This window comes from Pelodiscus sinensis, chromosome 21, assembly GCF_049634645.1.
Source record: "Pelodiscus sinensis isolate JC-2024 chromosome 21, ASM4963464v1, whole genome shotgun sequence".
NCBI lineage: Eukaryota > Metazoa > Chordata > Testudines > Trionychidae > Pelodiscus > Pelodiscus sinensis.
Genome location: NC_134731.1, coordinates 133,984 through 156,731, shown reverse-complemented (window position 1 = coordinate 156,731; position 22,748 = coordinate 133,984). Strand labels below are relative to the sequence as shown.

At 45.6% G+C, this 22,748-nt stretch overlaps 1 protein-coding gene across 3 annotated transcripts in view; it reads right to left on the bottom strand.

Moving 5' to 3' along the window:
* Positions 1–4,007: 4,007 nt before the first annotated feature.
* Positions 4,008–22,748, bottom strand: part of UNC119 (unc-119 lipid binding chaperone) — a 46,028-nt gene continuing 27,287 nt past the window's right edge. The window contains exons 2-5 of one of the 3 annotated variants that reach the window (XM_025188645.2): positions 19,027–19,140; positions 11,435–11,570; positions 6,657–6,875; positions 4,008–5,598 (exon numbers count right to left, since the gene is read on the bottom strand). In XM_025188645.2, coding sequence (XP_025044430.2) covers positions 5,571–5,598; positions 6,657–6,875; positions 11,435–11,570; positions 19,027–19,140 — 497 coding nt within the window. In that variant the 3' untranslated portion in view covers positions 4,008–5,570. The remainder of the gene's footprint in view (positions 5,599–6,656; positions 6,876–11,434; positions 11,571–19,026; positions 19,141–22,748) is intronic. The other 2 variants (XM_025188643.2, XM_025188644.2) reach the window with 2 other exon arrangements.

Genomic DNA, 22,748 nt, shown 5'->3' with positions numbered 1-22,748 from the left:
ACTAAGATGAAGTCTGTCAGGATATTTAGCCTGCATTGCTATATTAAAGATATGTGCAGTTGCAGGTTGCAATTTTGCTACCATATATGAACATTTTCAATGGGACCCAAATGGCTGACAGAGAAGCCAACCAGTTCCATCCTACTGATCTGCTTATACAAGAAAGCTGTAATACAAGAGAGATTGTAAGCAAGAACATTAACATACCAGTTGTTTGTCTTTAATCTTTAAATCAAGAGACTGCCTACATTTAAATCAGGCTCAAAAAATTTCCCCAGTCAATGACGACATGGAATATTCAATTAATGCACAAAGGATATATAGTGAATTTGCAGGAATCTTATCTCTTTATGGTTATTGGTTCAATGGTCTTGAAAGCATTTGTCCGGTGTAATAATACATTTCTAGTCTAGCAATCTATTAAATATTGGACCATATAGTATAGATGTTAATTTGTTACTATTGCAGTTGAATTAACTATTTGAGAACATCCCTATAGTTCCAAGGAACTTACATTATCAAGACCTAGAAAAGAGATAAAGTCCAATATTTTGTCCACTTAGAATAACTAAATTGAGACATAATTTACTACAAGAAGAGTTATGTCAATGGAGGGCAGACTAGGTAATCACGAGGGTCCCTTCTGGCCTTAAAGTCTATGAATGTTAGCCAGAGCAGGGACTCTGACCAGCTTAATCTTCACTTAAGTGAACAACAGTGGAGGTAAAATATTAATGTGTGATCCCAGAGAGTAAAAAGAGGTTTACAAAATTAATTCAACAAATAATAAAAGCCATGATATATTTGTAATAAGGAACATCTAATCTCTAAAAGCTGGTCATCTTGATTACCTCTCTTGCTCTTTTATCCTCACTTCACTTCTGACATGAAGTTAGAGATAATCCTTTATACCATTGCAAACTAGGGTCCCAAACAGTACTGTCATACATAGAGTTCTCAATACAGTGGAAGTGGGGAAGCGGGTACAATTTGAAGGTGAACTGTCTTGTCCTGTTGAGTTAAAGTGAATGCAGTACACATTTGGAAAGCTAGGATTCAGAGACTGTACAAAAAGGAAAGCCCAACATGGATTAATATTAAATACACAGAGTGACAGCTGCATGGAAAGACTACTAAAGAGCATTCTAGGAACAATGAAAAAATGTTTTTAATTGCAATTCTACTTTTTGCCAAAAATAAGGTATCAATTTTAAAAAGAAGTCATGGGCCTAATTCTAGAAAGGTGCCAAGTGCTTTTAATTCCTATTCAAGCCACTAGTAGTAGAAGGCACGCAGCATCTTATAAACATTTAGTTTTAAAATAATCTCCTACGCCCAGATTATTTCCTTCACATCTCAAAAAAGTGATGTCCTTCAGGGGCTTATTTTGTAACAAATTTCTTAAACAAATTTTTCCTCTCATCTGAAGACAAATAAATAAGTTTCCTCATAAAATGACACTAACACAATGAATGTATTGGAAAGCTTCCAGACATTTTTCCATGTATATTTCACAGATATCACGTGCATTACACAGCATACTTCTGCATGAGCAGCCAGAGCAGAAATGGAATCTGTCCATTATCTAAGGCCTTTTTCTTTTTGTATTAATCTTAGATGTAAAAGTTGGAAACAATTTGACAGTATACAGCTCTCTAAATAAAAAACAGTTTGCACTTACAGAATATTTATTCCAGTCAACTGGAAAATTCTGCCTTTGTTATACTTCTCCAGAAAGCATCATACTGGTCTAAAGAGTTCATAAGTGTATCACAGGCTGTCTTGTCCCTTTGACTCCCTCCCTCCCCTCTTCGATTAAAAAAAACAAACCCAACAACTTACAAATAGGGCATTACCAAATTCACGGCCATGAAAAATATGTTAAGGACTGAAATTTGGTCTCTCCCATGAAATCTGGTCTTTTGTGTACTTTATCCTATACTCAGGGCCGGCTCGAGCCATTCCTGTGCCCCGGGCAGCAGGTGCGTGACGCATGCACAGCCCCCGCCCTCCGGTGCATGGCGTATGCGTGGTCCCCGGCCCTGGGCATGCGGCGCCTGATGGTAGCTGTAAGGGGTGCCCAGCTAGCCCCCCCCCCTTAATCCGGCCCTGACTATACTGTACAGATTTCATGGGGGAGACCAGCATTTCCTAAATTGGGGATCCTGACCCAAAAGGGAGTTGCTGGGAGGTCCCACTATTGCCAGCTTTAGCTATCTGCAGAGCTGGGCAGCCAGAGAGTGACAGCAGCTGGCTGGGTGCACAGCACTGAAGGTAGTGCACTGCCAGAAGCAGCAGCACAGCCTTGCAAGCTGGGCTCCAGGCCAGCAGCCATCATTCTCTAGCTGCCCATCTGTTGCTGCCAGCAGCAGCACAGAAGTAAGGGTGGCAGTACCATAATCTCCCTACAAAAACCTTGCAAATCCCTGCCCCCAACTTCTTTTTTGCAATTACAACACTGGGAAATTTCAGATTAAAATGGCTGATATAATGAAATGTATTTTTTTTAAATCCTACGACTATAAAATTGACCAAAATGAACTGTGAATTTGATAGGGCTCTACTTACAAAGCAGCCAACATAAGCCCAAAGCCAAAAGGTGCTCAAGTAATTTACTCGATTAATTGGTTGGGAAATTCTCCTCTCTTTTAAAGGATATCAGCATTATTATTTATAGGCCTGGGGAAACAGACTGCCTGTTAAACTTTTATATAGAAATCATGATTGGATTTTTCTAGCCTGAAACTATAACCCCCTGAATTTGAGTTGTGTTCACAGTTTGCCAGAATTCAGTCCCAGAACTGTCATGAATATTTCATTCTTTTTTACACTTAATCTCCCATTTGCAATAAAACGCAACATACCAAGAAGCTCATTCTATAACTTATTGCACTGCTGGGAACCAATCACCTTTCTCCAGATTTTTGTTCCTAGAATTTGATAAAGGCAGGCAAAACCACAGCATATTTTGTTTAACTATAAAAAGATCTGTCATTTTTAAACCTATCAAACAACATTTCAAGGGAATATTTAAAAACAGCAACACAAGGTAGCATAAAGAGTGTAAAAAGCAGGAGATTGATGAAATTTGAGTTTTTCCAAATGTCTCATTACAATATCACATACTAAAAGGATTATTGCAATGGCAGCCCAATAAGTGAAAAGATGGGATAAAAGGTGACAGGGAACTGATACTTTTACAGCAGTGGACTGAGATGTTTATAATATGCGACATTTTAACTCACTGCTCCTGGAACATGTGTTTGGCAATGCTGGGTGGGCACACTTGCTGCATGTACCTGGTATTATTATTAAGCACAAAAGAGGTTAATATGAACAATGAATGAGTGAAGGAAGATATGAGTAAATGGAAATTATAACATGTATTTTCTTATATATTAGTACATACTGACTGTTTCATAAACTGTTCAGTATTTGCATAAGTTTGGAAATTCTCTTGATTTGCAAGACAGTTTAAAAGCCCAGCTATACAAAAATTAATTTGTCTGACTTTTTTGTAAACTATTTTTAATTTTCTGATGATTTATACATGACTGAACAGTCTCTAATAGAAAAATAATTGGGAAAACTTGTAACCATCTTAAAACAAATAAGTCAGCTCCGGGCCGATTTTGCAGTCTGATACAGCACAAAGAAGGGGTGATGACAATAGGGGTAGTATTTACTATTTGTTCTAGCAGTGAATGTGAACACACACTTTTGGGTACAGTTGTAAGGTGTTTTTTTTAAATTAACAATGATTTGTGTTGTGACCCTTGCTGACAATCTCACTGATGGCAGCTCTCAGACAAGGCCTCGCTTCCCGAGGGCAGATGGCTGCATTTGAAATGGTTTGCAATTCTCCTCCTTTGATTAGACTCACTGGAGAAAAGGTGTTAGGAACTAAAAATGGTATATTTTTAAAAGTTATTACTGTATTGGTGGCTAATGCATAAAGCTCCATTTAACTCTCAAAAATAGACATGAAAACAAAGTATTCATAGAAATAGCTATAAACTGCAATTCTTTATTTTTCTGATACCAGTGAACCAAACTTTTTTATGAGGGTTTCATGACTACAAATCACCTCCAAAAGGAAGAAAGCTTTTGTCTTTGTTGGATCTTTTCACAGATTTTCATCAGTGTACAGTACAGCAGATTCTATTGTTATAATACAGCAGATACTCTCTGTGATTTGTTAGTTTGCTTTTGCCTCTCCTTTCTACTTCCTAGCTCCAAAGAGCAGCATACCCATTAGAAACTTGTGCAAAACAGTTCTTAAACTCCTTATGCAGGACTGGAAGCGGAACCATCATTTTGGATAAACTGTTTTGTACAGTGACTGTGTAGGATCCATACTTTCAAACTTACTGCCTATTAGGAATTAATAGCTGGTCCCAAAAGTTTGGGACAAAAGAAAAAAACAAACATATTACCATAAAATGCTTTAAATTTACACACAAAACAAGAAACCAGAAAGCCCATTCACTCTGATAACCTTGGACAAATGAAACTACTTTCCTAAGACAACCCATACTGAAGCATCTTATCTCAGTACACTTCTATACAGGCAGCTAAAGAAGAAATTAGACTCAGAAAAGCTTACATTAGGCATAGACTGAACATTAACTGATAATGACAAGCTAAACTAAAAAACATATCTACTTCTTGACTGGATGAATCAGCAAAAACAACACACAAGCTGAAATGAAAGAGGACAACATTTCTGGGGACTTGCAGACCCTCAAGACTAGATTGCTAACAGAGGCAGAAAAAAGGGCAGTTGAAAACAGGCCCATCATTGAATTACTGTCCTTCAGTGTGAGTTTCATTGTTTCCAACAGGAAATGCTCTGTGGAGGGAAAACGCATTTGCTGAGTTATAGATATAGAGAAGCTCTCTCTAAATCCTACTTACATTTTGCTTCTCAGGAGGAAAGACAGGATCCAAATTTTAGGTGGGTGTACGAATCAAGTTAAGGTTACAACTGTGCCCTTTGAAGCTTTCATACACAAGATCAGATAGAGATATGCATCTCTGTATTTGCATTAGACTTCTGCCTGTTCACAGGCTCTCCCACACCACATTCTAAGATAGAGCAATCGTGCAAAGATATGCTTAATAATGGAAACACAAATCTGGAGAATTTGGGCACAGAATTCCTGGTTTGGTATTAACTAGATGATGTATCAGGCCATTTTTACGCAGAGCTATTTAAAAAGCCTTAGACTCCAGTGACCAAAGATCACTCATTCATGTGGGATTGTATTTAGCATTCTTGAAGAACAGGGTTCTGCTTCAAAGCTCAGGGAAGATGAAAGACTTCAACAAGTTTAGTCATGAAACTCCTACTACAACAAAGAGTCCTTGGATCATGGACCTGTGCTCAGCTGACCTTGGAAGTCAAAAGCAGGAAGGTGGAAGAATCCCTGACAATTTCTACAGGAAAGGAAAGGCCAACACAGCTCTGCTGTCCACTCGGTACTCATGGTCCTCCACTGTATGAATAATCTGCCTTGTTGTGCATCACCAGCTTGTTGTCTACAAAGTAGAAACTGTCCGACTGCGTCTCATAGGGGTGAAGGATCATCTCTCGAACTGCAAAAGAAGTTGTACATTATGTGAAGAAAACACAAAAAATTATCAAGAGAGACTGTACATCTGGTGTTTTCCTCAGCAGTTATACCAGGATGTGTAAAGGGACAGTTTACATGGTTGTCCAGGTCACAACTAATGGTCATTCCAAAGCAAGAGAAATTGTCCTATTTAGGTACTTACCTGTGTCCTCCCCCACCCCCATGCTCATAATATCTAAGCAGCTCATACATAGAGTGCTGAGAAATTTGTTAAAGAAAGTTCATGGCAGCGTCATGAGTGTAGTTGTGATTACACTGCAGCAAGGGAGGTTTAGGTTGGACATGAGGAAAAACTTCCTAACTGTCAGATGGTTAAACACTGGAATAAGTTGCCCAGGGAGGATGTGGAATCTCCGTCTCTGGAGATACTTAAGAGCAGGTCAGACAAACATCTGTCAGATGGTGCTTGGTCCTGCCATGAGTTCAGGGAACTGGACTTGACTCCTCGAAGTCCCTTCTAGTTCCAGTATTCTATGATTCTCTGATTGGCATGATATGCAGTCAGCAAAAAATCACTGCTGCATCCCTTTGTACAAATCAGCCACTGAGTCCCTCATGAACGTCTGTGATTTATTCCTTTAGCTGCAAACTATTATCTCCCTCAAAGATACAACCTCTTATCAGCACAGAGTTACTCTTCTGCTGATAGCTAAAGCCCTCAGGACTGGGGCCAAATCATATACACCTAGTTTCCAACAATCTTGATTAATGAAGCTAAGTTTCACTGAGTTATACAGCAATGTTGAATGATCCACTTAGGTCTTCACAGTTTGATGGGAATAATTCTAAAAATGCAGCACAAAATGAAATGTAGCTGCATCAACCCTAAAGTAAAGGCATAAGGTGGGTGAGGTAATATTTATCATTGGACCAACTTCTATGGATAAGAAAGACAAGCCCATCCATTTCACCAGTGATTGTGGAACAAGAATGTGATTTCTCTATTAACAAAGATGCTTTTGTATTCTCCCATTCCCACTTAATACATCGCTCCTTTTGGGACTGAGTCTTCTAAAATACCTCAGTTTATTGTCCCTCGCTGGCAACTCAGACTGCAAGAACTTACTGAGATCCTCCGAGAGCTGTGGGAATTCATAGATGTGTTCGCAAGTGTTTTTACTGCTGGGGATGCAGAACCCAAATTCAAAATCAAAGCTTTTGAGCAGCTGATCCCGGAAGTAGTGCCTCTCAATCATGCGGAAGTTATTAATGGGCTTGTCCCCTACTGTGAACTCTACCCTGCAATGGAGAAGAAAGGAAGATTGAAATGGAGTTTTGTGCCTGGCCAAAAGTTTGCTGCTCATCACACACAACTAAGTCCATTTAAACAATGCTGAAAATCTACAGCAATTGTTCCTAAAATGCGCTTTTATGAAAGTACTCACTATAATGTTACAAACCAGGCAGGAAACAAAGCAAAGCAATCAGGATTACATAACACACAACTATTTTTCCTGTGCAAAAATGAATTACAAAAGTGAATTTCACCAGTTTAAATCACCATCAGTAGAGGAAAAGCTGCTCAAATATGCAGCCTAAACAGCGGGAGCATTCAGCAGTGCTTCCCTTGGTATGGATGGAATTTTTCAAAAGCGATTTTAATACTTGTTAATGGTGCCTGTTAGGGATGTTGTCGACTAGCATTCGCTTATCAGAGAGTCAAGTAGCCACTCGACTAGTCGCTTCCCTCCCCCACTTGCTGCCTCTATCAGAGAGAGGCAGCAATGGAGGGAGGAGCATGAGCTGGTGCTGCGGGAACCGGCTTTAAGCTGGTTCCCCCCAGCACCATCTCCATGGGGGGCAGGACAGGCAGAGGCACAGCAGGGAAACGGTGCGAACAGGGACTGCTTCAGTCCCCACTGTCGGTGCTTATGCTTTTGAAATGTACAAGAGCCACAGGGATCACTACTGGGTGAGCAAGGATTCAAGCAGTCCCTGCTCACCTTGTGCTCTCTGTGGTGTCCCCCGCTTTGCTGCCTGGGGGGCAGGAGCCAGTGCTGGGGGGAGACAGCTTAAAAGCCGGTTCCCCCCAGCACTAGCCTCCAGGGTGCTGCCTGCTGCTTCTATCAGAGGTGGGGGGAAATAGGGGATGCTGCTGGGAAGTCCCAGTGGGGAGCTATTGCCACCAAGCAGCCCTTGTCTGTAGCCAGCCCTGGCTGTCGCCAATAGGGGCTGGTGCTGGAGTAGTCTCTGTACGTGGCAGCCATGAACAGACACTGCTCCGCCACCATCTCCTGTTCGTGGCAGCCAGGGCTGGCCATGGACGGGCCAGCCTTGTCCACTCTGAACAGGGGCTGGTCCGGCATCAGCCTCTGTTCGCCACAAACAGGGGCTGCTGGACTCCACACAAGCTGGGACCAAGCAGTCCCGGCATGCGCTGATCAATGCGCCTCTGCAGTTTAAATGTAGTAAGAGCCCAGCAGCTCTTACTATATTTACAATGCAGAGCCGCAGCACGGGTGGCTCTGGAGCCAGCTCCTGCAGCTACATAGCAGCGCTTATCGACTATACAATTACCCAGAGAATCCCATCTTAACATCCTTAGTGCCCGCTGAAGAGCTCTAGCTTAGAAACCAACATCCTCTGCCTATAACACAGGCCACAAAAGAGAGAGAAGCAGGACAAGCTTCTGATCAAGACTCACTTCTGTTCTTGTAACCTATTCGGAGGTATGACCACTTGGGTTTGGAAGGGAAATATTTAGGTAGACTTAGACCAGACATGTCAGACAGGCCTCTGCCAGGCCACATGCAGCCCGATCGAAATTTTTTGCAGCCCACCATTACATTTTTATAAAAGAATAAAGTGCGGCCCGCTGGCTGCTCGGAGCACAGCACCACAGTGACTGCTCATGGCCGGCTGGGCCGCTCTGCACTGGGCGCCCCAGCATGTGTTCACAGCCAGCCGGCCGCTCTGCACAGGCATCAAGCGCCTGCTCACAGCTGGCTGCTGTGCTCACGCTGCCCCAGCACCTGAGGAAGAAATGTGTGTGGGGTGGGGGGGGCAGGGGGCCGCGCACCAGTAGCTCCGGGACCCTGGCTCTGGGGGAGGAGAGAGGCATTGGGTTAGAGTGGGGGGAGGGGGTGTTCTGGGGGAGTGCCTGGCTCTGGGGGAGAGGAGGAGGAGATTGTTAACATTTTGGTTTATGTATTTATTCCCAAATAAAAACACAAAATGTATATTAATTTTATCTCAATAAATATGTCAATTTTTTTCAATTGCACGAATATTATAGGTTTATGTACAATCTCAAACTTACAAAGTATCTGAAATTCACAGAAGCCTCTTCTATTTGATTAACCACCGTCTATACTTGTTTTTATTTCAACGAAACAAGTTATGTATCATATAAAAATTATAAATTTATATTTAAATTAAAAATTACTTTATATGGGCAAATAATTGTACACATCAAATTATTGTATTATATTAAAACAAGACCTGACAATTATAAAATAGACCTAACACAATCTATAATACAGGCAGTCCCCGGGTTACGTACAAGATAGGGACTGTAGGTTTGTTCTTAAGTTGAATCTGTATGTAAGTCGGAACTGGCGTCCAGATTCAGCCGCTGCTGAAACTGATCAGTTTCAACAGTGGCTGAATCTGGACGCCAGTTCTGACTTACATACAGATTCAACTTAAGAACCCCAGGCATCCCCAAGTCAGCTGCTGCTGAAACTGATCAGCGGCTGATTCCAGGAAGCCCGGGGCAGGGGCTTCCTGTAGTCAGCCACTGGTAATTTTCAGCAGCTGCTGACTAGGGGACACCTGGAACAGAGCAGCTGGGGTGCTGCTGGGTTGGTTCAGTGGCACCCAGAGCGGCGCTACGGGACCAACCGGCAGCGCCCCAGCTGCTGTACCACAGGCGTCCGGAGCAAAGCCGCGGAGCACGGGGGCAGCGGGACAGCCCAGACGCGCCGTGGCTATCCTGCTGCCCTCGGGCTCCGTGGCTTTGCTCTGCTTTGCTCCCCGTCCCCCTGGTCTGCAGACCAGGGGGACGGGGAGCAAAGCGGCGGAACACGCGGGCAGCGGAACAGCCCAGACGCGCCGTGGCTATCCTGCTGCCCTCGGGCTCCGCGGCTTCCCCCCCCCCCATGGTTTGCAGACGGGGGGGGGGGGGGGGGGAGCAGAGCAGAGCAGAGCGGCAGAACGCGCGGCCAGCTGACAGCCCAGACGCATCTGGGCTGTCAGCTGGCCGCGCGCTCCGCTCTGCTCCCCCCCCCCCCGTCTGCAGACGCGTCTGGGCTGTCAGCTGGCTGCGCGTTCCGCCGCTCTGCTCTGCTCCGCTCCCCCTCCCCCTGGTCTGCAGACGGGGGGGGGGGGGGGGGGGGGGAGAGCAGAGCTGGCCGCACGTTCCGCCGCCGCTTTGCTTCCTCTCCCTGGTCTGCTCGAGACCAGGGAGAGGAAGTGCCCCGTTCGTAACTGCCCCGTTCGTAACTCGGGGACTGCCTGTAAATAGATATGACTTTCCAATAGAAGTACATTTTCTTTGGTGGCCCTGGAAGCTATCAGTTTTCCTTTGTGCGGTCCTCAGTAGGCTTCAAGTTTGACATGGTTGACTTAGATGCACCACACAAAAGAAGAAGTATGCCAATAAGAATGTCCCCCGCCTTAAAGGACAGTGAATATGCATTGCTTAAACAGAGGAGCAGGCAACGGAATGAAGAGGTTGCATGCAACTTTGGTCCCCCCCCCCCCCAAACAGTAATGATGTGGACTCAAAACAAGCACCTTTAAATTTGTGCTTTGGTTGGAAGACTAACTAGACACAAAAATCTTCATTTTTTTCCCTAAACATTCTGCCTACAAGTTCTCGTTCTTTAAAATTCAATTGTTAATTGGGATTTAATCAGACACGGTAAAACAGCATTTTTGCTGTCTTCTTTAAAAGCTAGACTACTGCAAACCTCTTTTTAGGAACAGCCCTGCTTTGAAACTGAAACCGTCTGACACAAATACAGTCTAGTAACTTCTACAAACCTGAACCGTGGGATTGGTACTGAAAGAGCAGCTGATGTTCATTTAATTGAGGTATTGTGGCTGTGATACTGTTGTACTGGCGGGCATGAAACACAATCTGGTTGACTAATTTATACATAAGTGAACGTGGAGGGCGAAAAAAAAACAACCAGACCCAGCCTGATCCATTATCCTAAAGGGAATCTCTGAGAACAGCAGAAAGGGAAGGTGTTGGCATCTCAACCAAAATTTGCATCTCTCTACCCACAATACTCCACCATACATTACTACCTGGAAGGGAAGGACACATTTGAGTGAGTTAAACTAAGAATAAATTAATAGACCACTAATTCCCTGAACCAGTTAATTTTCCCACGTTTTAGGATTTTCCCCTCCACACATAAGCACACCTGCATTTTACAATTTAAAATTGCAATATTCATGGAATGAATTTTACAGAAAAATCTGGGGGTTTGGTGTTTCACTTTAGCATCATTTGTTGACATGCACCAGATATTAATACCAGACACACCAAAAGTAACACAAAGGGGCAAATCATGATTCCGCTCACGAGCTCTCTTTCAAAAAATGGGCAACTTGGAGAGCAACTGCCAAGCCACACTTCTGGGAGGCATGCGTGTTGCCTTTTGGTTTTACAGCACTACATGGGGACCTCTTCAACTCGATTGCTCCATACAGTACAAGCACTAGGCAGCAGAATGTTCAGGAGATCCTCTTCACAATCAACTGAAAGCCCCTAATAAACTGAACTACGTGTTACTGACAGAAGCTACAGAGAGTTGCACCCAAAACACAGCATCCCAGGTACTTACGTGGCTCCAACTTGCCGGAGTCTCAAGAAAGCTGGAGTGAACTGATAGCGCACAAATCGCCCAGCATTAGGATCAACATCCTTTTTATCAGCATGTTCACGTTCTGGAATGGCACAAATCAAATCATCATTGTGCTCTGAAACATGGAAACCGAAGGGAAGGACTGTTAACTGATTCCTTGAAGCCCCCCCTTCCCCTCAAAGATCTTCCATCCCTCTCCTTAGTCCGAAAGCCCAGCCAAAGACTGCACAAGATGTTTGAGGACAAGTCAGGCAAACTCAGGGCATGTCTAAACTACTTCCCTCTTTTGAGAGAGGGATGTAAATTAGGCAGATTGAAAGTGCAAATGAAGCGGGAATTTAAATATCCCGCGCTTCATTTGTATAATCGCATCACAGCATTTTCAAAAAAGGGTATTTCGAAAGTGAAACCACCATCTGGAAAGGGTTCTTAGTACAGGATCTTTTGAAAAAGGGTTTTTCTCCCCCACCCCCACCCGAAAGAACCGCATCTAGATGATGGTTTCACTTTCGAAATACCCTTTCTTGAAAGAACACTGTGATGCAATTATGCAAATGAAGAAGCGGGGATTTAAATATCCCATACATTTGCACTTTCGATCTGCCTAATTTACATCTTTCAAAAGAGGGATGTAGTTTAGAAATAGCCTCAGACACTGAGAAGTTAATTCTCTGCAGAAAGTGTCTCATGTTTACTTACCTACTAAGGGTCCTATGCTATATATGGTCTGGAAAGGGCTTGGCAATCCTCCAGTGGAAGAGGCTATCAAGGCAGAACACATCTACCCCAAGCAGTTCCAGATCACTGATGCTCTATCAGCTAATCTATTTGCTTAAGTTTCTATCCCATGAATATTTCCAGAAAACTGAAGACAGATTTACCACCTGTTTCTACAGGGAAAATGTAGTGTGAGACACAGCATGATCCAACTGTGCAGCAGCAAGTCAGTTGGGGCAGTAGAGAATGCTGTGGGACTCTCTCTGGGTCTCCTCAAACGAGCATGGGGCAGTAGAGCTGCTTCAGAGCCATCAAGTCTAGCTCTACAGCTCTGCTCTCCTCCTCATGCCATTTCATGAGGAAAGCACCCACAGCAGAAGGGGATAATGTACACACTGGATTCCAGCTCTATAAACACGGAAGAAACCGAGAAGTTACACAAATATAATGTTTGCAGAAGAACTGGACAATTGAGGCCATGCCACCAGTTTCCCACTGAGTACCTGGCACTGGCCACTGTTGGCAGAGAACATACTGGGCTAGAGGACCCTTTGGTCTGATCCAGCCTGGCCGTTCTTCTGTTCCCTCTCTCTGTATCTCAGGAGCTGGCTCACAAGTATAAGACAGCCACACAGTTTGGAATGACTGGCAACCTTCACTCCATGAGACTTGCAGCTGAACTAACAGGAGAATTAAAGGTGAGGAGTCAGGTGATGTAACAGTGGAAAATAAGGCCCAGAACCAGAAGGGCAACTGGTGCTGCAAGTGTGTGAGCAAAGATGCACATGGGAAACTTGCACAGCATCTACCCGCAATATCCTCGACTACAGCCATACATCATAACCTTATTACTTTCCAAGATATCAAATTCAGTAACATTTTTGGCAGGGAGGAGAGGATCATGTCATACTGGAGCTGACATGCAGAAAAGTCCAGAAATGCTAGATTTCCCAACACCTATTTTCTATCCTAGTGGGACTTCTGGCACAGACTCGCTGCTTCTGCAGTGCAGAGCACAGAAAATAGGCTCTCCTGCTACTTCTACACCTCTCCCTCTGCACTGGTTGCTGAGGAAATGGTTTACGGGCTACTTTCATTTTCTACCACTTGAGTAGGCAAGAGTTTTACATTCAAAGAACAAGTTATTTATATGACTGAAATATAAAGAATTTGTTCTTCAAATGCAAACGTTGATATCCCCCCTATAAAGTCATGCTGCTACCCAGTTAGCACCCCAATTCTGGCCCTTCTGTGCTAGTAAGGATCTGAGAGTGTTTGGAGTCACTAGGCAGTCTCCCGCAGAACAGAAGTATAGCCACACCAGAGCCAGTCCACCTCACCTAGCAACCTGAGGTCCCACGCAGACAGAAGCAGACAGGGGGCTGCAGACAAGGTGTTTCAGAGGAAGCACAAGAGATCCTATTGCTGAACAAGCTGCCAGGAGAGCGGACTAGCTTCGGAGCAAGTGAGTGAATGAGTATGTTCGACTGTTTGCATTTTGTTTCTGTTCTGTTACAGGTAATTTCAGGTACTGTGACAGTTGGGATTGTGTGACTGGGAGTGTTTGATCTTTTGTTCCCTTGATTACTTTTGATCAGCCTCACTTGACCTTGGGATCAGCCTCCTTGTGTAACGAGGGGGTAGGCCTGACCTCGGTGAGAGGGCTTTAAAAAACAGAGGCAGAGTGACCTGGGGAGACAAGCGGACAGGGGGCTGTAGAAAGGGGAGTCTGAGAGGGAGTTTAAAAGGAGGTGGCAGTTAGAAAGACCAGTAACACCTCTGCCTGCACCTGTAGCCAGACAGACCACCTGACCATGCATGCCTCTATCCAGATTCTGGTGCAGTTTTGCAGGGACTGTGGCTTGCAATTCCCACTTACTGATATCCAGGCTGGGGGGAACCATCCAGTGTGAAAGGTGCCTGCTGGTGAAGTCTCTCAGGAAGCAGGTGGAAGGGCTACAGTAGGAGATGGCTAAACTGAGGAGCATCCAAATCCATGAGGAATTTCTGGAGAGTATCCATGTGGGGACGGCTAAGATTGAGCATGCTACCTCATTAAAAAAGATGGCTGACACCACTGGTGATGGAGATGGCGGTTCTGGCTCAGGGCAGATACTGGCAGCTGGTCACTTCTGGCAGAAGGCAGTGCTCTACTCCTGCTCCCAACCCTCCCACCGTGGTCTTGGAGAACCATTATGCTATTCTGGATACAGGAGATAAGGAATCACCCCCTACAGCTGAGGAGGAGAAGCCTAGTACTTCCAAGACTGGGAGGTCTGCTGCCACCACTGCTAGGAGGAAACGTAGGGAGTGGTGGTTGGAGGCTCTCTTCTGAGGGGGTCGGAGGCGCACATCTGTCATCCTAACATGTCATCTCGGGAGGTGCTGCCTGCCAGGGGCCCTCATCCAAGATGTTATGGAGGCTATGTCGAGGAATATCTGGTCCTCTGACTACTACCCCATGCTACTCATCCATGTGGGCACTAATAATACTACAGTGTGTGACCCTGAGCAGATGGGCTCTGGGCATATGGGTGAAGGAGTTTGGAGCACAGCTGGTGTTCTCTTCAGTCCTTCCTGTCTAAGGTAGGGGCCCACGTAGAGACAGGAGAAGATGGTGTCCCAGGAAGGCTTTGGCTTCCTTGACCACTGGATGCTATTCTAAGAAGGAATGCTAAGCAGGGATGGGGTTCATCTATCGAGGAGGGGAAGACCTCCTCCTGTATTTGAATGCAGACTGGCTAACCTAGTGAGTAGGGCTTTAAGCTAGGTTTGACAGAGGCAGGTAACCAAAGCCCACAGGTAAGTGAAAAACATGGAGACCTGGGAGATGGGTCAGAAATGGGAGGGAGCATGGACTATAATAGTAGAGATAAAGGAGGGAGAAGGCAGAACAGGAGGAACTAAATCAAATCAGCATCTTAAATGCCTACATTCAAATACAAGAAGGATGGGGACTAAGCAGGAAGAACTTGAAGTGCTAGTAATCAAACACAGGTATGACATCGTTGGTATCACAGAGACTTGGTGGGATAATACACAACTGAAATATTGGTATAGAAGGGTACAGCTTGCTCAGAAAGGATAAGCAGGGAAAGAAGGGAGGTGTTGCCTTATATATTAAAAATGAATACACTTGGGCTGAGGTGGAGATGGACATACAAGACAGAATTGTTGAGAGTCTCTGGGTTAGATTAAAAGGGATAAAAAACAAGGGTGATGTCATCCTAGGGGTCTACTATAGACTACCTACCCAGGCAGAAGAGGCAGATGAAGCATTTTTTAAACTAACAAAATCATCCAAAGTGCAGGATTTGGTGGTGATGGGGGACTTCAACTATCCAGACATAAGTTGGGAAACTAACACAGCAGGGCACAAATTATCCAATAAGTTCTTGGACTGCATTGGAGACAACTTTTTTTATTTCAGAAGGTTAAGAAAGCTGCTAGGGAGGAAGCTGTTCTTGATTTGATTTTAACAAATAGGGAGGAACTGGTTGAAAGTTTGAAAGTGGAAGGCAGTTTGACAGGAAGTAACCATGAAATCAGATTTCATGATTCCAAGGAATGGAAAATAGAGCAAAACAGAGACAATTTCAGGAAGGCAGATTTTAGTAAACTCAGAGAGCTGGTAGGTAAGGTCCCATAGGAAGCAAGATGAGGAGAAAAAACAACTGAAGAGAGTTGGCAGTTTTTTAAAGGGACATTATTAAGGGCCCAAAAACAAACTATTCCACTGCATAGGAAAGATAAAGTGTATGGCAGGAGACCACCTTGGATCAACCAGGAGATCTTATATGATCTAAAAATCAAAAAGAAGTCATATAAAAAGTGGAAATTAGGTCAAATTACAAAGGATAAATATAAGCAAACCACAGGTTTACAGGGGCAAGATTAGAAAGGCAAAGGTACAAAAAGAGTTAAGCTTAGCTTAGAGGCATAGAGGGTAACAAGATGTTCTACAAGCATATTTGAAGCAAGAGGAAGACCAAGGACAAGGTAGGCCCACTGCTCAGTGAAGGGGGAGAAACAATAACAGGAAACTGGGAAATGGCAGAGGTGCTTACTGACTTCTTTGTTTTGGTTTTCGTCAAGATGATGAATGGTGACGGTATGCCTAACAGAGCGAATGCTAGTGGAAATGGGGTAGGTTTAGAAGTTAAAATAAAACAAGTTAAAAATCTTTGAAAAATCATGGAAGTCGGGAGAGATTCCAGAAGACTGGAAAAGGAAAAATATAGTACCCATCTATAAAAAAGGGAAATAAGAACAACCCCAGACACTACAGAGCAGTCATCTTAACTTCTGTGCCAGGGAAGATAATGGAGCAAGTAATTAAGGAATACATTTGCAAACATCTGGAAGAAAATAAGGTGATAGGTAACAGCCAGCATGGATTTGTAAAGAACAAATCATGTCAAACCAATCCGATAGCTTTCTTTGATAGGATATCAAGTCTTGTGGATAAGGGAAAAGCGGTGGATGTGGCATACCTAGACTGTAGTAAGGCATTTGATATGGTCTTGCATGATCTTATCAATAAACTAGGCAAATACAACTTAGATAGGACTACTTTAAGGTGGGTGCATTACTGGCTGGATAACCGTTCTCCGAGAGTAGTTATTAACAATTCACAATCATGCTGGAAGGGCATAAGTGGGGTTCTGCAGGGAACTGTTTGGGGGCTGGTTCTGTTCAATAGCTTCATTAATGTTTTAGATGATGGCATAGAGAGTACTCTTATTAAACTGGCAGATGATACCAAGTTGAGAAAGGTTGTAAGTGATCTGGAGGATAGAATCAAAATTCAAAATGATCTGGACAAACTAGATAAATGGTCCGAGGCAAATAGCATGAAGTTTAATCAGAACAAATGCAAAGTGCTCCACTTAGGAAGGAACAATCCGTTTCACACACACAGAATGGGAAGCGACTGTCTAGGAAGGAGTATTGCTGAAATGGACTTGGGGGCATAGTGGATGACAAGTTAAACATGAGTCAACAGTGTGACTCTGTTGCAAAAAAAGCTAACATGGTTCTGGGAAGCGTTAACAGGTGTGTTGCAAGCAAGACACGAGAAGCCATTCTGCCGCTCGACTCTGCATTGATTAGGCCTCAGCTGGCTCATCTGCTAGTGATTGCCCCATAGTCACAGCTGGTCCAGCTGGGGAGCATAGAGAGAGGGGGTCAGTCATCCCTGGAGACGCTGTCCCTGGGGCATTACCCTCAGCAGTGAGCCGAGAGCAACAGTTCCCGGGCCAGAAGACGGTGATGTCCCGGGAGAAAGGCCACGTGTGGCCTGGACAGGGGCCCATGCTTCCTGCCTGTCCCACGGACAAGCTGGGAAGGGATGTGTCTGGCCACACTGGGATCCAATGGGCAGGAGAGGGGCCTGGAGCAGCCTGGGCTTCCATTGGTGCCACGCACACACCTGTGCCTGGCAGCGCTGTCCCCAGGAGCAGATGGGGGGAGATGGCCTGACAGGAAGTTCCAGCCCCAGCAGAGCTCTCTGACCCCAGAGAGCAGGAAGCTCTAGCCTGGCAGCAGCCATGGAGCTCTGGCCTCATCCTTCTGCCTGGGCTGTGGAGCTCCAGCCCCAGCCATGGAGCCAGGCAGCTGCACAGCAACAGCACAGCAGGCCGCATCTAAAGCGCCCCGGGGCGGGGGACAGGGGCCACTGGCAGCAGTGGGGGCAGGCTGGAGCCCTAGCCCAGTGGCAACATGAGCCATGAGGGGAGGGACCTTCCCTGGTCCGGCAAATCCCCTTGTTCGGGTCAGCCAGGCCCTGGGTGCTGGACCGGCGAGGTCCAACCCATTGTTTTTAAAGTGACTAGACTTCAGGCTAGGTCCCCTCGAGCTGTGTGGCCATGCAACTTCGTAACAAGCCACTCAAAGGAGTTCAAGGCTGCCACAAAGAGAGCTGCGTCTCTGCCAGCACAAAGCTGCCGCAGCCCAGGGAGAGGCACCTTCTACCCCTGCCAGCCGCAGCACAGATTTCCACAGCCAGGAGAGGCGCGTCCCTCCCCAAGCCCAATTCTGCCCCACCAGGGTTGCCATGGCTGGCAGTGAGGCACCTCTCACCTGGCCCACAGCTGCTGTGGTGAGAGGACTGAGGGGAGGCCTCTCTCCGGGGGAGCCTGTAGTTGAAGCCCCTCATCTCAGCCATTTGTTCCTCTTGGTTTCTGAGGACAGGACAAGGAGTAATGGGCTTAAAGTGCAGCAGGGGAGGTTTAGATTGGACATTAGGAAAAAATTCCTAACTGTTAGGGTGGTCAAATATTGGAATAAATTGCCAAGGGAGGTGGTGGAATCTCCCTCTCTGGAGATATTTAAGAACAGGTTAGATAGACATCTGTCAGGGATGGTGTAGGTGGAGCTTGGTCCTGCCTTGAGGGCGGGGGGCTGGACTCGATGACCTCTTGAGGTCCCTTCCAGTCCTATTATTCTATGACCCCTCCTTTGCCCCAAACTCCTCATCCACAATCCCACCCCAGAGCCTACATTCCCCTCCAGAGCCCTTAGTCCCCCTGCACCACAACCCAGAACTCTTTCCCACACTCCAAAGCCCTCAGCCCCGTCCCTGCTACTGGTCATCCCTGTGCCGAATGAATTTTGTTACATGCACCCATATGGAGGGGACATGTAGCATCTCATCTCCATATTGGTGCACATACAATTCATTCTGCATGTGAACATAAAATATTAGAGGGAACACCAATTTCATGCTGACAGTATCCCCTTGCTGTTGGAAAGTGCTTGGTGTGAAAGGTGCTGGAGAAAGGCAAATGTTTTTTATTAAGAAGGGACGTGTGAAGTGGTATTTGTTTATTGGTGACAACATTCTCTGCACTCACCCGAGGCAGGTGGTTTCGTGATTTCAAACAGTACCGTGCCAGACTCCATGTCTCGGATTTTAAACCTGGTGAAATCTATTTTGTACACGTTTTCTTCAGGAGTGCATAAATAATCTGTGGAAGGAAAGAAAATTCAGTAAGGAAAGGGTGCGTGGCACTGGCTTGGACCTCAGCCTGGTCTCTGGGACCACAACCAGCAGAAAGGGGGGACAAAGGCACCCCCCAAAACCCCTTCTTGATAGTAGAACGTTACCGCTTATAGGGGCCACAATTCCCAGCTTGCAGTGCTCCATGCTGATCCAAACAGAAAGATGAAAAGATGGAAAAATACCTTCTCCCAAGGCATGGAAGAGTCCTCACCATGCCCTGACCCTAACCCTGCACCTTCTGGATCCACTTTCATCCAGGGCACTGAAGAGCAGCCAACATTCGAACAAGCTCTGACTGTGTCAATTTAAGAAGTTGTGCTTTGTTTTTTTAAACACGCCCTCTGGCAGGCTGCAAACGGTAAGCTGCTTTGCAGGCACTACGCCGACTTCACCCAAACAGAACCAGAACCCTAGGACACAATGCTGCCGCCGCCTCCTCCATTTACACTAGGCTGGGGGGAGGGGGGAATTGTATCATCTTTTCACCAAAGCATATAATAGCAACCTGTAGGGTTGCCAGATGGTTCAACCATAAATACCAAACACCCCCCGCCTCCAGCAAAAAAAAAAAAAAAAAAAAAAAAAAAAAACCAACACCAAAAAAACTCCCCACAACCACACACCCACACTGGGGAAAAAATCCTGTTGAGGGGGGGGGGGGGGAGACCAAAGTTGTTGAGGGGAAAAAGGGGGGGGGAGGGGGAACAAACAACCAAAAAAACCCAGCACAGCATTAAAACAGCATGGCCCCTTTAAGAAGAGTCTTTAGGCTTTTCGCCAGTGGCCATCTTGTTTTCTTGATCAGAGCCAGAAGGCAGCTTCCCTGCGGAACCAGGTAAGCGGAGGGTCCAGGGGAGAGGTGGGGGAAGAGGCTGGGGCCAGTTGCTGAGCATGTGTAGGGTTGCCACCTGTTCAGTATTTTCGCCTCCTGGCAGGGAAAAAACCGTCAGAAAATACCAGACATTTTAGGTGTCCGGTATTTTCTGATTTTTTTTTTTTAAACCAGACAGGAGGCGAAAATACCAGACTGTCTGGGTCAATACCAGACACCTGGCAACCCTAGCAACCTGCCCACAGCTATTTTTGATAGGGATGTAAATGATCACCTGGTTAACCAGCAGGTGCTGGAGCAGTTCCCCGCCTGCACCTGACTGTAGTGGGCCCAGCCCAGCTCCCTCTCTGCTGCTGCAATCCACATGCTGGCTCCCCGAGGAGCGAGGCCCACAGGGGCCGCTAAGGCTGCCGGCCCTGTTCTGGGGAAGCTTTGCTGTGGGCTCTGCAGTACAGATTACTGAAGCTTTCTATTGCAGAGCCTGCAACGTGTGTAACCACTATGATTTTAGCAGTTACACCATTACATTTTTAAATCAATTTTTACATCCCTAATTTTTAACTAGAGGTGGGCTGCTAATGGTGCCCTTTCCTGACTCAATCCCTGCTCAGTTCTTCTGGATGAATACCACTCTTTCCAACCCTGGTCCTGCCTTGTTTTGGGACCAATTCCAGTTCCCTCCCACCAGGTTTTACCTTTGTGCAGGGTGGGACAGAGATCAATGGTTCCTTCTGGGTACTCTCCATGTTAGAGGCACAGATTAAAAGCAGCTGTGAAAACTTATCTTATGGTGGCAGCATTAAAATTAATTTGGGCCACGAAATACACTTTATACTGCAGTGTGTGTAACCACTATGATCTTTAAAAATAGAACCATGTAACCGCTAAACACATTTTTACATCACCAAATACATAAACGAAGAACAGTGTGCCTGGCATTTCAGAGACACTTGCACTACAGCAGTACTTCTCAACCTGGGACCATGTGGAGGGGCCAAGGTCAGCCCCCACAGGATAGGGGAGGGACCACCCCAACCTTGCTCTACCCCTTGTTCAGCTCCATTCTGCCCAGCTCTGACCCCAGGTGCAATTCTAGCTCCCCTCTGTTCTACCTCTATCAGCAGCTTTACCCTCATCCCCTCAGAGCTCCAATTCCTTCTCCATTCCCAGCTCTGCCTTCAGCCCACGCATCTCTGCTGAACCAGCTATGCAGTAATGGAGTGGGGTGAGGACAGATTTATTACATGTGTGCGTGGTAAGGGGGAGAACTGCAGGAGAAGTTTGGGAACCACTGGAATCAGAACTCCTGAATTCTAATACCATCTCATCCTCTGCCACTAATTACCATGCTTTGGACTATGGTCTTACCAAATTCACAGCCATGCAAAACTCATCATGGACTGTGAAATTTGAGTTTTTGTGTGGTTTTACTCTATGACACAGATTTCACGGTGGAGTCCAGTGTTCCTCAAATTGGAGTTCCTGATCCGAAAGGGAGCTGTGGGGAGTCAAATGGTTATTTCTATGCTGCCATCAGAGATGGGAGGATGGAGGCCACAGAGCAGTAGCTGGATGCCCAGCTTTGAAAGCAGCACCCTGCAAGCAGCAGCAGAGGAGTAAGAGTAGCAGTACAATCCCTCTACAACAACCTTGTGATGTTCTCCCCATTCCAAAGTTTCAGAAAAATTTCAGATTTGAATAGCTGAAATAATGACATTTATTATTTTTAAAATCCCCAACTGTGAAATTAACCAAAATGGACTATGAATTTGGTATTTTATGAATCAACAATGTGCCCTTGTAGCCAAGAAGGCTAATGGCATACTGGGTCCATTAGTAGGAGACCTAGATAAGTGATTATTTCCCTTTATTCGGCATTAGTGAAGCCACATCTGGAGTATTGCATTCAATTCTGGGCACCCCATTATAGAAGGGATGTGGACGCATTGAAGAAAGTCCAGCAGAGAGCAACCAAAATTATTATGGTGCTGGCGCAAATGACTTAGGAGAGGCGGAGGGATTTGGGCTTATTTAATCTACAGAAGCGAAGAGTGAAGGGGCTTTGATAGCAGCCTTCAGCTACCTGAAGGGAAGTTCCAAAGAGGATGGAGAGAGGCTGTTCTCAGTAGTGACGGGTGGCAGAACGAGGAGCAATGGGCTCAAGTCACAGCAAGGGAGGTCTAGGTGGATATTAGGACAAGCTATTTCCCTAGGAGGATGGTGAAGCTCTGGGATGGGTTACCTAGGGAGGTGGTAGAAATGCCATCCCTGGAGGTCTTTAAGTCCCAGACTGACCCAAGGCTAGGGCCCTAGAACCATAGAGTTGGAAGAGGCCTCAGGAGGTCACTGAGTCCAACCCCCTGCTCAAAGCAGGACCAATCCCAACTAAATCATCCCTGCCAGGGCTTTGTCAATCACTTAATGCCTGTGCCCGATTCCTCATCCCTAAACTTGGGATCAGACCCACCTTCCAAGGGCGTAGGAAGTGTCAATTCAAATAAGGGCTTGTCTACACTTTCAGTGGCGCAGCTGCACCGCTCTAGTGCACAGGGGAGATTATATCTATGCAGCTGGGAGAGCCCCTCCTGTTGACATTAAATACTGTACCTCCTGGACAGGCAAAAATCTATTTCAACGGAGAAGACATTCCACCTTCTGCACCTGCTTTGGTCCAGTGTAACAACCTCACAGAGGGCTGTGGATGCAGTTATCCTGACATATGTTTGTACAGACTGAACCTC